Source organism: Ammospiza caudacuta, chromosome 1 (genome assembly GCF_027887145.1).
Source record: "Ammospiza caudacuta isolate bAmmCau1 chromosome 1, bAmmCau1.pri, whole genome shotgun sequence".
Taxonomy (NCBI): domain Eukaryota; kingdom Metazoa; phylum Chordata; class Aves; order Passeriformes; family Passerellidae; genus Ammospiza; species Ammospiza caudacuta.
The window spans coordinates 82,368,264-82,385,337 of NC_080593.1; the positions used below are offsets into that span (position 1 = coordinate 82,368,264).

The 17,074-nt window shown below is 37.5% G+C and overlaps 1 protein-coding gene across 3 annotated transcripts in view; it reads left to right on the plus strand.

Annotated features, from left to right (window-relative positions):
* Positions 1 to 17,074, plus strand: part of CTNND2 (catenin delta 2) — a 521,421-nt gene that overhangs the window by 391,771 nt on the left and 112,576 nt on the right. For all 3 annotated transcript variants that reach the window (XM_058819679.1, XM_058819688.1, XM_058819696.1), the window contains exon 11: positions 1,438 to 1,621. In XM_058819679.1, coding sequence (XP_058675662.1) covers positions 1,438 to 1,621 — 184 coding nt within the window. The remainder of the gene's footprint in view (positions 1 to 1,437; positions 1,622 to 17,074) is intronic.

Consider the following 17,074-nt stretch of genomic DNA (forward strand, 5'->3'; position numbering starts at 1 on the left):
ACTGAAACAGTCTCCCCATAGAGGTAATTAATTTCAAAGGGAAATCCAAAAATGTAAGTTGATTCCTGTTAATTACACTGCTCTGTCAAAGCACAGAATGCTGAGGAAAATTTTGAGCAAGAAGTGTTCTTGCTGCTTGTATTTATAAATATCTGAGTCTGTGTTCCTAAGGCCTTCCTTCAGCATTATCCTCCCACAACACTCACTTGGATTTTTTTGTAGTGTATTTGTAACCTATGTACAATGATGATGGTGGTAGTAATTCTTCTCTTTTGGTTGAAAACTTTGATGGATGTAAAATCAAAACTCAATTTTGCCCCTCATGACAGATATGATGCCAGGCTACTGTCCTTTGAGAAGGAGAGTAGGGCGGAGTAGGATTGGATTCTACAGAGGAGGATGCATGTTGGCAAGGGGAGGGGCATGATGAGGCAGCTTCCTCTTCCAGCTGCTCCTGGGAGGGTGCTGAGCTAAAATAAAGGCCACTGGTTCTTCAGAACAGCAAATTGTCCTCCAGCTTCCCCCAGCAGTAAGAGCTGCCCAGCAGCATCAGGCACTTGGCACAGCACTGAAGTCACATGTGCTTTTCCAGCAAATACACAAATACATAAATATGGGAATGGAAAGCAGGGTGTCTTTTGCTCCTAACAATTTCTTGCCTGCCTTCTGTGTGGCACAGTTGCAGTGACCTTGATCTTTGTAGATGTGCTTAGAAAACTTTTGACTCTGATTTCTCTTCTTCTTCTTTGGCACATTGCAAGTTGCTACGGAAGAGATTTTGGTTTTTTTAAAATTCAGTAAATCTCCTTGTTAGTTGCACCATTGAGCTTGCTGTTTCCATGTAAAAATTACAGTATTCTCTAACTTGTATAGCTAAATATTTACAAAACATAATACTACTTGCTTCAAGTACTACTGTATCAGGTTGTGGGGGAGGTCTTTTTGCTTGTAGGACCAGCAAGCCTAGACAGTTACTTCCATCACAGTGATGATCACAGGGTGGAGGTTTTGTTCTCTCTACCAACAGTGAAAGTTTAGTGTGAATCAGAACCTGTTTTCTGCTACTGGTTTTTATTAAATTTACTTAGAAGGAAGTTATCTGAAGACCAAGCCCTAAAAAATTCCTTGTAATACTCCTTCATTCCATGTGTGCTTCACATCCTGTGTAGGCCTAGATCATAACCAGCTGCTCAGTTTTTAGGCAGAGCTCTGAGAAATTTCCAGTGCTCCTGTGTCTACATGTTTCATATTCAAAAGTTTGCAGGTGTCATTCAGCCCCATCTACAATGTAGTCTGTTTTATTTTTGACAGAAACAGCTAAATTAAACACACCAGTGCTGTTAAATATATTGGTTTGGATTGGGTTTTTTTAAACAAAAAAACCATTCAAACTTGTTTTGGAGAAGTGTTAATTATTAGTCATTTTACTTTTTGTAGGAGTTCTCTGGAATCTCTCCTCCTGTGATGCACTGAAAATGCCAATCATCCAGGATGCCCTTGCAGTGTTGACCAATGCAGTGATCATCCCTCACTCTGGATGGGAAAACTCTCCACTCCAGGATGATCATAAAATACAGCTCCATTCATCACAGGTGCTGCGCAATGCCACTGGGTGCCTACGGTGAGTACTTCAAAACCTGGGCTCTGCCTTAATCATCTTGCTTTTGTTTGAATTGCTATTCCTTATTCTTAAACATCCATGAACTAAATAATTGCTTTGTCCATCAAGAAAGATGATGACTTTCAGTGATGTAAACCCAAAGCTGGAAATTATTTAGAATACAAGCTTCAGGTCATTAAAAAACAATCTTTAGAAGGACTGTTGCGGGTTTTCTGTTTTTCTTAGCTGTTTTCATCCAAGCTTGTATATCACATGTATTTTCTCTCTTGTAGATTTGTCTTATTCTCCCATTTACTAAAATAAAGTCAGTATGTTCTCACTATTGCATCAAATTTAATCAGTACAAAAAATGATTAAGATGTTCACAAAAAGCAACGTGTCTGAAAGGTTCCAGATGCCATTGCTGAAGTTGTGGCAAATATATAGGTAGATTTTTTTATGCTCTGGGAAGATGAGAATTTCAATAAGAGTCCAATCAATTTAACATTTTTCAACCAAAATACTTAAATAAATCTTTACAAAATATGATAACTATTTATGTTTGTGTTTCAATGCCAAACTTGTATATGCCATGCAAAGGTGCATTTATATAAATATGTGCAATTTGATCTGTCCACGACTGAAAGTCACTGTAGATGGGAGAATGAAAGTAGAATGAGCAAGAGTTTCAGTTTTGATAAACTGAAGGATAGAGTCATAGCAATTTCAGAATTCCAATGCATATAATTTTCATGAAATGTTTTAAGATAATAGGCAGGTTCTTTTTAAGTGTAGATTTTTTTTCTTCAGATATAATGGAGAAAATAATCTGTCCCAGAGATATGAAAATGAATTAGTTAATATTTTTACATACATCACAGGAAATAACATAGTGAATAGTAAGTGTCAGTAAGGCAATCTATGTTGTATGCTGCATCCAAAGCAGATATACAGTAAAGAGCTAAATAAAAAAGTGATAGGAGGCAGAGTAAAATAGCAATATTTTTAATGTATCTGTAGCAAGCACCTTTTTGTCATTGTGCTCTTTCATCAAATGAAATGCCCCCCTTTCCAAATTTATATTTGAAAAGTTTAAGGGAAAAGGCAATAAATATTATTGACAGTTTGTGTGCAATCAGTAGAGAATGAAAGATAGAAGATAATAATTTCCATATTGCAAATATGGAATTAAATGCAGTAGTGCAGTATTGGACTTCAACCCAGGTGTGATTATGTGAATACCAGCTATCTTGGGGTATGGGACTGAAGCCAGGTGTTTGTACCTGAGTTGTTTTGACTTTTTTTGAAAAGAGTTTATGATATAATTGTGTTGCATTGAATTCAAATCACTGCCAAAAAAAGTTGCCATAATCGCTAGGAGGTGACAGAAGGTGTAACATGAAGACCTTTACTACAATAAAAGTCTCACATTTCCAGTATTTAATGTGTCTCAGTTAAAGAGCTGCCTCTGAAAGAAACTTCTGTTACAAATTTGGGTCTTCACAGTGTCCCCTCTCTGTGAGTGAGCATGTCTGGTGTTGCTCTCCCCTCACCATAAGCTCCATCTTCCTGTTAATTTTTCTCAAGTGCTTCTCAGCGACCAATGCTCATCCCTGATCCTGCAAACTTCAGTTTTTCCTACCTCTTAGTTGATGGATTCATTGCACACTGGTCTTGAAATCTTTCTTCTTTCTGTTTTTTTCCTTGTGAGTGCGTGTGCACGCCCATTTGCAAACTGATGTGAGCTTACAGTAGCCTGCAGCCCGGGTGAGCCTGAGGACTGGGGCCGCGGCAGAAGGGTACGTTGCCTCTGGAACACACACGGCTTTGCAGCAAGGCTTCCCAGCCAGCGCTTGGTGGGCTGCTCTCACAGCAGAATGGCTTCTGGGCAGCTCGTGCTAGATGAGCTCATATCTGCCTGCAAAAGACTGTGCATATTATAACTCCTCAGTCCTTCCCAGGCAGCTGTAGCAGCAGCTCAAACTGCTGTCCTGAGCAGCTTGGTCTTCCTTCTAAACCCAGGCCTTTCAATCATAATACAGCTTTTTAATATCTTTCTGATATCAAACTCTCACTATTTCCCAAATGCATCGTTCTATCCTCTGTAGTGACTTCAGATATTTTTTTGGCCTCCATCCATCTTCTTTAGATAGTTCCATCCCACTGAGTCTGTGTGGATGCTCTTTGGCAGAGCAAGAACATTTGGAGAGGGTTGAAACTTACTTCTGCTTCACACCAGCAGTAACTTCTCTTGCTTACTTTTCCCCACTGTTGAAAATATCTCTCTCTATGCAAAATGTCAAATCTGAGATTGTGCAAGAGAGAAGTGCAAGCTCACCCCTGAGAAGGTAACTGGTTTCTTTTGGTTGAGTTCATGTAATATACTGGGACTGTAGACTGGAGGAAACAGCAGGTGTCAGAATGAAAAGATTAGAAAAGTATGTGAAGATGGCTGGAGTCTTGGGTCTGTTCAGGTGAAATACCCACCACCCTCAATAAACTGAACAGCTTTCACACTTTCCACGTGGGTCTAGTTACAAGACCTGTATTTCCATTTCAAGATCTCAGTGGACATGGGAGGTAAATCAAAAAGATGTAATGTGGTTGCTGGCTGAGTTTGTGCTGTGCTAATCTGCTAAATGGAAAGTCCATTGTCATCTTCCATGAGAGAGTTTCTTCTAAGACTCTGGTTTGGTTGTCCTTTGCTGTTTTCTTTTTCTGTTTTTGCTAGAGCTCATTTTGAGGGGATGCTGTTAAAATTCACTTGCATTGGGATTACCTGTGACAGTGCTCAGTATCAGAGGAAGAGTAGTGGTGTTCAGGATACTCCACAAATTCTGAATATCTGATGTTGGCAAATTTTAGAGACTTCAGGTTGTATTACATAGGTTTAATGCTAACAAATACGCCAGGAGGATTTGGGCTTGAGGGTTTTTTCAGTCTTCTATGACTTGGCTTGTCTGGTGTATTCACTGCTGAAAACATGAAATCATATCTGAGAGGTGATGCAATATAATCCATCCCATGTACAATACTAGTAAGTAGTTTACAATGACCATTATGCAGGAATAGTGATTTCTTTATTTTGTGTTTTTGTCACAGCAGTATATGAATTATTATTCTTTCTGCTGATCTTTGTTTTCTCAGTTTTTTGATGAGAATTTCTTACAATTTTTCAATTTAAAAATTTAGTCATTACCTACAATTTTTAGTACTCATGCTTACTCATTATCTTTCTTAACCACATTCTCATGTCTGTAACTCCAGTCACCCAGTAACGCAGCTGAAATCACATAAAAAGCAGCAGCAATAGCAGACCTTCTCCTGTTATTTCCTCTTTTCCTTAAAGATGTTATTTATAAACTACACTTTGCATACTTTTCCAATTTAAAAAAATAAATTATTTTGATACAATATTGTACAAATTAGTTTTGAAACCAATTAATAGCTGTAACACTTTGAAATTGTTTAGATAATTCAAAGAACTAAATACAGCATTATAGCTATCACTTAAAAATTTAATCTGAATATTCAGCTTTCATAAATTGCCAGACCTCAGTGTGACACGTTGGAGTAATCACCCAATTTAGTTGCCTCCCCACTGAGATACTAGTACCTTACTCATTAAGCTCTGGTCAAGTTAGACTTCTTTTTTTCCTTTTGTATTTTAGCTGCAACTCTTTTACTTGTGTTAGGGAAATACTGTATCTTTGATTTATAATTTCTGATTCACTTAAACAAGTTAGGGATAGTCAGGTGAAAACTGAATTTGTAATCCCAGTTGTTAATGGGAGGGGGTTTGCAATCCCCAAACTGAAATTTAAAAATCAGCAAGAGAGACACTGAATAATGTCATCTTAACCTGAAACATCAAGGTTACTTATCACAAAACTATAAATCCCTGTCCAGCGATTTATTTGAAAAAAATTGCAGGCAAAAAAATTTTCAAAAATTTTTGCCTTGTGCAATCTAGAACTTTGTTTTTTCTATTAATTTAAAATTAATTTAAGTTAAATGAATACAATCTGAGGACTTAAAAGAATTTTAAGACTTTACTATTTTAAAATTCTAATGTGGGTTTAGACACAGAATTGTTAAATTATTTTTCTTTCTTCCATGTTGTACTTAATCTATAATCATACACTGAAAGTACAGGGACAACTATGAAAATCAAAGACTTGTTAAAATATTTTTCTTTACCCCATTAGTCTGTTAGAAATTGTATGGGAGTATCATTCAAGAAGTTATTTATTTAGAAAGCTCCACATCTTTTCAAGCTTCATACTTCATACTTACTTACTTATAAACCTTTAACAAAATACCTTGTTAATTTCAATTATTTTTCAACTGAATAAATATGTAACAAGCTCTCAAAGTAGAAGAGCAAAGGGGAAAAGTGCTTTTAAAATATGACTTGAATAACTGACTCAGTAGTATTTTCTGGATAGATCAACTTTTGGAAGCAACAAATTGCCTTGTTAAAACAATTTTTGTTAGCTGTGACACCTGAATATCAAATGTTGTCAGCTGGTTTGCGGCTGAGTGATGTATCTCAGAGATTTACATCCAATGCATTTGTCTCACTGTCTTATATCTTCTCCCGTTCTCTTCTAAACATCCAAAGTCTGACTCCTGTCCTTAGGAACTTCTGTACTCTGTTTTCAGTAGAACATGCTGCATACTGACAAAATAAGACATGGGAACAGCATCAAATAAATGTCTCAGACTGTATTATCTGTTTAGTCTAGAGAAATATATATGTACACACATGTATGTGAAATATGTTTGAGACTAAAGTGATACATGTATGTATGTGCAAGGGTGTGTGTGTGTTTGTGTTGTATACATTCTGATACAGAAAGTATGATTGTGGAAACCATGATACCTTTCTGTCTTCACTGACTGCTGCAAGCTCTGAATATCTGCTGTTGAGTATAGATGCAGCTGGCTTCTTACAGTAGGACCTGTTAACAGAGCAGCCATGTTTTATCCATCTCTGTTCATGCTGTGGTGGATATAGATATTTTACACTTACCAACCCATCTCAGTTGTTTCCATGCTCTTCTAGAACGTGGAGCTCTTCTCAGGCTCTGACCATGTAATTTTGTCCACAGAAAGCCCATATTTTCTGTCAGAAAGAAACCTGTCAGAATGCAAAGTTAGGACAAAACTCAACTGAATTGTGTATTTCCACAGACAGCCTCCTCAAGGGGGAGGGACTGTTACTACAAGCAGTTCCCACAAGCCAAAATGGGAAAAAGCAGAGGAAATAAAAAAGTCTGCAGGAAAATGTGTATATCACCTTTTCAAGAATCTAGGTTCCAGCCTAGAAAAGAGTCACAAACCAATTGAGAGGTCACAATTGCATCCCAGTTAAGCCTAAAGTTTTGAAGGTGAATTTCTGCAAAATATTAAAGAGATTGTTCCTTCCTAAATGCTGCAATTGTTCAGAAATGTAGCTGAAATGAAAGTCTAATGTTGAGACTCAGAGGGAGAGAGAGATTTTAGTAGGAATAGATCAGCATCCTCTGATTACTCCTGTAATATTTTTATTCAGAAGATACTCAAGGGAAAAGTACCAACAGAATTAAATGTGTAGTTGTGCCAGATATTTAAGCACCCCACTTTTTCTTCACAGTGTAGTTATTCCTAATTTGCATATTCATGAACTAATTTATAAGGTTTATACAAGGTCATACTGTATTAATTATAGCAGTGGCATTCAAATAGCACTCTCAAGTATAGTGCTTTTAATGCTTCTTCAGCATTCCTGGCAAAAGCATTATTTCAACATATCAAATTGATGCTTCAAATTCTATATAGCTCTAGAAGTTTATTCTGGGCTGAAGCTAATGAAAATCTTAAACAGAAATTTTGATTTTCAGCTGATATTATGGAATGCTCTTTATATAATTTTTTGGTCTAAAAAATAATACAACATAATTCCAGCCACTTTTTACTTTTCTGTACTTAAAAACATAGAAGCTTTGGTAGCATATCTCCTTCCTGCATCATTTTATCTGATAAAAGAGATGCTGGGCTGCTCTGCAAAAATCTGCTTTCAAACACAGAACAAACTCCCAATGTATTGATTTTGCACAGAGTTAGCCAAAACGTGATCTGTCAACATACATCTTCAAAATAACTGAGTAAATGGTTCCTGGGCAAACAAGGAAACTCACTCATGGGTCACTGGGGCTTCTTGTGTGGATACCAAATAGAAATACTTAACTTGTATGTTGAGAGTTGAAGACCTAGCTGAAATTTAGTTCTTATTCTTCAACTGACATACTTTATTCTCTTTAACATGAATGTATGTGGATTATTTCAGGGGAAAAGTCCCCAGCTTAACTGGGTGTCATACAATTAAAAGTATTTACTTATTGCCATGGCAGGAGTGTGTTCTTCCTCTATTTAAGTAATTTACTGTTTCTGGAATTATAGACCTACATGTGAAAAGGATGAATATGCCTTTTGCATCTTATGATATTCTTAGGCTCAGCAACAGTGACAAAATTATAAAGTGATGCTTCTAAGGCTGAATGGCTTATGATGTGCCCTAGCCTTAAATGTGGGGGGTGTTGAATATCTCAAGTATATTTTGAAGGACTGGCTGTTTTACCAGATTTTGATTATTTTTAATTCCTTTCAGGTTGAATGCCTACTGTTAAGTAGTGCCTAATGTTAAAAATTAAATGTCCATTCCTATTTGCATAGTTAGGTAGTGTTAATTTACTTTTCCTTCTGCCAGAGGTTTAAGCCTTGTGGATGTGAATGCTTTGAAGAAAGTAAATAGTTTATTTTGTGAAATGGCTTCAACTTTGTTGTTTGGGTTTTTTGTCATTTCAAAACAGTTTCTGTTTATGCAGTAACAAGTGTTAGCTTGGCAGACACTGTAATAAAGCATTATTTGAGTCTTAGTGTCCTGCTGGCTTGATTTTAGCTGACTCTGAAGCACAGCTGACAATAACAGGTCTCCTCACTGGCCAGCTGCAGAGCTGAGTATCACAGTGCCACAGATGTTTTCTTTCAGGGAAGAGCCCCCTAAGCCTGTGTGGTACCACATGTATTTTAGAGCTCATCCATGCAGTCACTGTGTGGGAAGATAAAGCATTGGAGCCAATTTTTTCTTGGCTGTCTGGGACCATTGAGAAGAATAACCAGGAGTGTCCCTGGGAATCAAGGTGTTCCTCTGTTGTGGCTTTGCTGACCATCAAAAATCCTAAATAGTCCTTTTTGAATGGGTATTTTGACAAACTCATATAGTCTGGCTCCACAGAAAATATTATTTGTCTCAGCATGAGGGAAAAGCTGATTGTGACAATTCTGTGGCACCACTCATGGTCACAGTGATTGATGATAGAGGATGATGTTTTATTTACCCAAGAAAGATGAGAAACACAGTCCTTCAGAGTTTGTATGCCCACTCAATTTCACCAGAGATAATAAAATAACACTCAGTAAGTTTGGGTTCTTTGGTGCTTATTGCATGGTTTACTGACTAGATTTTCTCTTCCTAAAACTATTTGCATTACTAGGCAATATGAAAAAGAAACATGTGAAAACATGTGGCTCTGAATAGTGAAGGAGAGCAGGGTGTACTTCTGCAACTTTCCCTCTTTGTCTCTTGATAAATGGCTTCAAATCTGAATAAATTTTGCCTAGGAATGGGAGATCATTTGGTCTCTGCTCAGTCTGAGGATTTGCAGTAGAGAGATGTGTATGAAGTACACTGAGCTTGCTTCAGCCTTCTGGATAAGCCAGCCCACATCACAGAGTAAACATTTTATCACCTCCTTTCAGAATGTTGTGGTTGTGTGAACTGTTTGGCTTCAGACACAGGAGTAATTAATGCCAGCAACCCAAGTTGAGGCAGTGCTCAAATCTTCTCCTGAGAGATGCTTTGATGGCATTCCCCATGTCTGCAAGTTGGTGAGCTACTGAGAGCTGGTGAGAAATGCTCTCCAGCAGTAAGTGTAGCACTGAAGCCCCAAGAGCTGCAGTCCCTACTAATCACAGTCACAAACTTTGAAACTTTTTTTTTCTGTTTGGGAAACATTTTCTCAAGAACTCAAGAACTCTCCTGATGAAGTAAATAAATAAATAAAAATACAGCTCCTGAGGGGTGGAATGAAACATGCAGACTGCCAGGCCTGCTTGGTTTGCAGTCCACTTAGAATGTCTGATCTGAACCCTGAAAAGCAGATCATTTCAGAATATCATATTTTGTGAAACTAATTAGTGAGTGTTGAGATTGTGTTCTTGTTATCATCACTGCAAATCTCCATAGAGGAGTTACAGCACTTTGAATGATTTTTTGTTGATCTCTTTTGATGAAGAGAGGGCAGGCAGTCTGGTAAGAACACATTGAGAAATGGAGATGAGGACCACTACTTGCAATAAAATGGATTCCCCCCTTTCTGAGAGGATTAGTAAAGTGGACAGGTGATTTGAGGGTAAATTGACACTTCCATAAAAACTGAAGTAAAAAGCAAGTGATGTTTTTTCACTAATTCAATTCTATTTTGTTGATTTTATCTAGTTGGAATATTTCTGTGATCATAATACAAACTAACACGCAAGTGAAGTGAGATGGTTTAAATCTTGGGCAAGGTGGTGCTGATTTCCAGCTACAGCTGAGACACACACAGCCTTGCAAACACTGCCTCAGAAAGGCAGCAGCAGCATAAAAGGAGAGATTTTTGTGTGTTCTGCCAGCAAAGTCTGTGCTGTTTTTGTCTAATACAGAAAACAGAGTGGCACACTGACCTCTTCTAAAATTAGTTAGAGATAAGGGGGGGGGTTGTATTTCAGATGTTTATTCCCGGCTGTCTTCCCTAAATTAGCTTCATATACAATATTTTCAATGTCTTTATTACTGGTGGGACAGTTTTCTTGGGAAAAAATACATTCAGTAAAAAAATTTAAGAATCCTGTATTTTAAATGCATAAGCACGTACTATGAAAACATTTAACATCTGCCTGATAGATGTCCTTTTACCAGAGCATATAGTGACAAGAAGGAATGGTTTCAAATTGAGAGTAGGTTTAGATTATATGTTAGAAGGAAATTCTTTACTGTGAGGGTGGTAAGGCACTGGAACTGGTTGTCCAGAGAACTTGTGTATGCCCATCCCTGGAAGTGTTCAAGGCCAGGCTAGATGGGAATTTGAGCAACCTGGGACAGTGGAAAGTGTCCCTGCCCATGGCAGGGAGGCTGCAGCCAGATGGTCTATAAGGCCCCTTCCAACCCAGACCATTTTGTGATTCTATAATACCATTTTTAGCTAGGATTACACACTCCATGCAGACAGTTTCTGTGACAAAGTACTTGTGGAGTATTTGTCCTAGTGTAGCTTTTTTACATTCACAGCTCATTTATTTTTGTCATGTAGTCATTTATTGCAGTTAGTTGGTTCCAGCTTCAGTGTTTCCTCTTGAAGGACAGTAGTATTGTGAAACACCTCCTCTTCTCCCCCTGCTGTCATTCATCCATCTTTGTATTGGATTTACTGTGCACAAAAGAACAATATTTGGAAAGTGTTTAAAAAAATATGGTCACGAGAGGGCACAATATAAGTATTGTGCCCACACAAATTTGAGTTTATGAGGTTTTTTAATCCCCTAATGAAGTAAAAATACCCATTAGAATGGATAATAAAAATAGTTCTTTACAAAAAACTTACTTAATTCCCTGTATTCACTTTATATAATTGATTTGTGCTGAGGAGGTTTTTTAGTTGACTAGTCAAATTGATTGACTTTGGTTGATTTTGATACCTGCTGTGTTTGCTTGCCAGACTTCATGTTAAAAAGAAGTGTCTTCTAATCAATGCAAATATGAGAAAATGCCCAATGTTGTTTGCACTCATGGTAGTTATTTAGGCACGAGAGTCAGCTGCCTGTGCTCGTGGTCTGCCTGCACAGGTGGGCACTTGCAGTCAGTGAGGAGAGAGACCTACACTCCTACAGCTGCCTGGCCTTGGGCGCAGCTAATCACCTCAGAACTATCTAAGTTTCATAAACCCACAGGAATAAGGACTATCTTATTTTTAGTTAACAAACTAAAGTGGGAGGTCATCCTTTTTATAGCCCATGTAATAAAGGGAGCAGAGCAGGGAGTACTGTTTCTGTTTGCATTCACCAACAGCATGACCAAAACCAAACATTTGTGAGTTAGGGTGAATATTTGCTGTGCACCACAGAAGGATCAACTGGGACACATTTAAGAGAAGAGCCAACAGTGACAAGTTAAGTAAGGAGGGTGCAGCTTTATTAATTTAACATTAGGGATGGTGATGTGACAAAGGTGGTATCTTCTGTGCTGGGTATCAATGTGCTTTGGAAACAGTGCAGTCCTCCTTAGCCCACTTGTAGATGGAACCTGTCACCTACCCTTCCCTGTCACTGGTCCACACACAAGGCATAGGATCCACCAGTAAAATCAGCAGGAGTGTGGCTGCCACTGGAGTCACCAGCCCTGAAACAGGGAAGAGGGAAATTCACATGAATGATACCATTTTCAGAACTGAAATTTTATACAGGAATGACATGGGAGTTTGTAATTGTTTTTACAAGAACAACGTGTTTGCTTTTTTTGTTTCCCTTTTAGAGAATTTGTAGTTTTGTTTTTACGTTCACCTAGGTTATAGAATAATCATCTAAAAGAGTCCTTGGGCACTGAATTACTCCAAGATTTCCAAGATTTTTTTATTATTGTTCTATTTGTGCTTTAGTAAAAAAAAAAAAAAAAAAAAAAAACTGGAGTACATAAACAGGCAGTGTTTCCACCTTGAAGGATTTCAGGAAAACAAATTGTCTTCCTTTGATTATAAAAGCAATTTATGACTTGTTTTAGGTGTCGTATTTAACTGGACACCTGAATGAAGTACTGGTTGTTTAGAGGCATACTAGTGCTGTATGTATATCACATTTGTGTTTACAAAGGTGATCTGTAAATAATCAGGTTTTTTAACAATTGTTTCCCCTGAATATGTAGGTACTTTGAGCACTTTTCTAGTATTATTATCTATAATGAAAATGCATAATTACTTTCTAATGAAACAGGAGGATGTGTGCATCTATAGGGAATTGTATGCATTTATATTTTGTATGTATTTATATTTTTCTTTTTTTTGTACTCTTTGGTCTGAATAATGGGGTTGGTAGAATTTGTTTTGAGGCAGTGGGAAGTGATTGCATTAGCACAAATGTTTTATTGGAGAATCATGGCTCCACATATCATGAAACACCATTGAAAGCATTAACTGATTAATTATCCCCTATAATTCTCCAACATATCTCTGTCTAAATTATAATGCTTACAGTGTTGCTGCTGCTGGGGTTACATTTTGCCTGACCTTATGGCAGACATGCAGTGTAATTGCTAAATAGGGGCTAATTTATGTAAACAAATGTTAGTTTTTCATACCATGAGCCCTATCATTATGTTTTATTGCTAGTGGATGTGTTATGTAGTCAGCCATTCTTCAATGGTTTGGGTAGACCATTATAGTAAATTATCTTTATACTATAAACTAAAAAGATTAGAGTTTACAAAATGAAAGTAGCACAACCCATAGATACTATTTATATTTCCTCTCCTATAAATATGTGAGAGCTTCAACTGATCATACTTTAGCAAAATAAATATATTTAACTTTGCGTGAGGGTACTTCAGGTATTTTCCATTTAGTACAGTTTGGGGGATTCTAATGCAAGCCACAGCTTGTATCAGATGTAATAGATTTTTTAAAATATGCAGGAACTGGAGTTTTTTAAATACTGTGGTAACTGTCATGTACTGACCTTCATCTATCAAAAACTTCTGAGGTAGCTGCCATACAGTAAAAGTAATTGATTTCCATTGTTCCTTATAATCTAAATTACCCTGATAAGCCCCCATCTTAAATCAAGAGCAGGAATGTGTTATGAGGATAACAGTGAAACTACCTACCCAGTCTCTTCTTGGTTTCAAATAGTACTAATAATAACATTTCCTTCTTTCATTCCTTACTTCTTACTCTTAGATAAGGAAAGAAAGGAGATTGATCATGTTTATAGTGACATCTGAATACCTGGAGTTTTTATTGCTGCAGACATGCAGCAGTATTGGGAATTGGTCTCTTAGCAGGCATTTAAGGTTCTTCATGCTTTTCCTGTTTAATCATTTTACATCTACTCCTCTCTGCTGGAGGTCTGTCCTTGTGCTATTCATTGTTTCAAGTTCATGTATTCAGTAAGAAACAATCAATTTTATCAATAATAAATATTTGCTCATGCTTAGAATCTGCAATGAGAAACAGAATGTTTCCAGAATATGCCACTTGGGAGTTTGCTCTGCTTTTTTCATAATTAGTGTGAAACGAAGTTAGGGACTTCAGCACAGCTCCTGCTACTGTCTCACCTGAAGCAGTACTGCTGTTGCAGTCTTTGATACCCAGGCAGGAAATAGGAATGATGTTGGCAGTGCAAGTGGAAGGTAACTTGCAGCACTGGGTACATGTGCCCTGCAGCAGGTTCACATTCAGCCAGCAGTACAGACTGTTGCATCTGATATCAACCTCCTGTGGTTGTTTACTATACATTTAGATTGTTATTCTCAACTCTAGTGGCATTCTTCTAAGTTTAAGTTTGGTTGTTAAACATTCCTGCCCAGGTATTTGATCATTCCTCCTGACCGCAGCATCAGGGTATTCATGGCAGTCACACACTCAGTGGACTTGGAATCCTTTGTGAATCTATTTCAGAGGAGAAAAGTGTGCACAAATTAAAAAAAAAAAAAAAAAAAAAACAAACCCAAAACAAACAAACAAAAAAATCCCTCAAACCACCAAACAAAAAGCAATCAGCTTGCTGGAAACTTGGAAGCAAATCATGCTGCTATACAGGAAGACTGGAAATTATGGCAGAACCACTCACTTGGATAAACAGAAAGTCTCCTGAAACACAAGAAGAAACCAGAATGGGCACCAGAACAACAAATGCAGCTTTTCATATTCCTTTAAAGGTATATGAGAAGCTGCATTTGGAGATAAAATGAGGAAGATCAAAGACCAGCAGGAGGTAACTTGGAATATAAAGAGTCACAGTAGGGGATTTTAGAAGCATACATATCCTAAAAGGAGAAGTAAGCTGAGAAAATATAAGTCTATTAATGCATGGGGAAGACAAATTAGTGATGGATAAAAGGGAAAAGACTGAAGAACTCAACACCTGTTGTGCCACAGTTTTATCAGGCAAATCCTGCTCCTGGACTCCTGTACATTTCAGTGTGTTTTAAGAAGAGCAAGAAGAAGCAGGAATGGGCATCAACAGAATATATATATGTATGTATGTATTTGGATCCATGACACTGGATGGAATTTACCCAAGGGTACTGCAAAAAAAGCTGATTGGTGCAGTTGTGAGGCATCTGTCTCACTGGTGTTTTGGGGAGGTGGCTAAGTAGAGAAAGGCTGAAAATTAATCTGGCTTTGAGGAGAACAGAAATAGTCTGAAGATCATCTTTATCTCAAACCTTGAAAAAAACATGGACTATGACTTTTTAGAATCCATTTGAAAGCATATGACGGAGGAACTTGCAAATCATGTTTAGTGAGCATGATTGCCTTGTGTGATAAAGTGTTTGTTCACATGGATGAAAAGAGAGTGCTGATGGAATATACTATTCCTTTATTGTTTTATTAGTACAGGCTGTAAATCCTGACTAAAACAGCACACTTTTGAAAAGCAACTGGGGTTTATAGCGGACACCAATCCAAATATGAGCCAGCAATGTCTTTTCCTCCTGTATATGGTAGACTGGGATACATCTGTGACCAGCAGGTGCATGGAAGATTATCTCCCTTTTCTTGGTACTGCTATGGACACCTGGACAATGCTGTTTCCATCTTTGAGCGTACTCCATTCAATAAGAATTCTCAGAATCTGGAGAGGGTGCAGGGAAGAGGTCACAAGTTTCAGCTTGGGAAGTTCGGATTGGACATTGCACTTCACCAGGTACGCAGTGCAGCTCTTGAACAGAGAGGTGGTGGAATGTACGATCCTTGGATCACTTCAAGGCTCTCCAACAAAACCATTGACCATATCTGGTCTTGATAATCCTTCTGTAGGCAGCAGGCTGGACTCTGATGGCTTCCCGATGGGTCTTCCAACCAACAACTCTAAGATTATGTGAGTGACTCAAGTTCCAAGTCAAGCCCGTGGAAAACTGGGAATACAGAAAGTACAAGCTCTGAGACAAAATCTGGAATTGAACAAAATTCCCTTCCCTCCTTTGTCAAGTCAGGGCCATTATTCATCTTGCCTTGCATTGATCATGGAGCACTTGCTGACAGAGGTGAGCAGGCTAATGGAAAACAGCCCCAACAAACCCTTCTGAGCGAAACTGACATTCACATCAAATAAATCCATTGTGTGTGGCGGGTTCCCACACACACAGTGAGTTCTACAGGGGTGAAAAGTGACAGCGTAGACAACATATCACAACCCTTCTGTAAAATGGGTAGAATGAAGAATGCAGAGGCCAGCTTAATTTAGGTATTGAGTTTTCAGTGCTTGACTTTCTAGCTGTACTGGTCTGTAAAGCATGTTACAACGAGCTGATTAGCAATTGCAAGTATGTTACTTTCAAATGTCAGCCAAACAGCTCGAGAAAGATTTGTACTTGAAAATCGTTTTTCAGTTATGGTCACATAGGCTAATGAGTGTTAATTTGGGGTCTCTTAATAGATAAGCAAATAAGTGATATTTTGATGGTACTTTAAATTTATATATACAGTTACATATTGGACATTTTTAATTAATGTTAATTTAAATAGACACTTTCAGAATTGCATTTGCTAGCTGGTTTTCATATTCTTTACATCAAGATGAAATTGCAGAGAAAAAGTATTGACCATTACATTTACAGTGTCTTGCCATTTGTAAGTCTCTAAATTCAGTTAAATCCCCTTGAAATTGCAACCAAACTTGAAAATTCTATGCAAAATATTAATACTACAATTTTTGAAGAACTGGACATAGAGGAAAGACAGTAGATTTTTTTGTTAATCACTTTACCTAACTAATATAACTTTGGAACATTTAGGTCTTATTTTTCAATCTCACTGATACTTCCATATTTTTCTGGAGTTCTGTGAATTCGTATATTGCAGTATTTCCAGAACTCTGTGTTGTTTGTTCAGAGTGACTCCACTATTGGTCTAAATAAATAAAGATGGTTGCACTTAAACTTTAAAGTAAACTTTGAAAGTTTATGCTTGTTACTGCTGTTCTTTCTGGTGTTATAGTAGTGATCAACTTCTCAGGCATTGCTATTTTTTTTGGCTGTCATGTTTTGTTCAGTTAACAGGGCAGATTTGTAAATCAAGTTTACAGCCTAGCAGACTGCCTGAATCTTCTGAGGCAGGTTATAGTGCCAGTTTTCAAGTGGACTTTGGGTTATAAATGTGTAAATTGAAGACCTAGGTG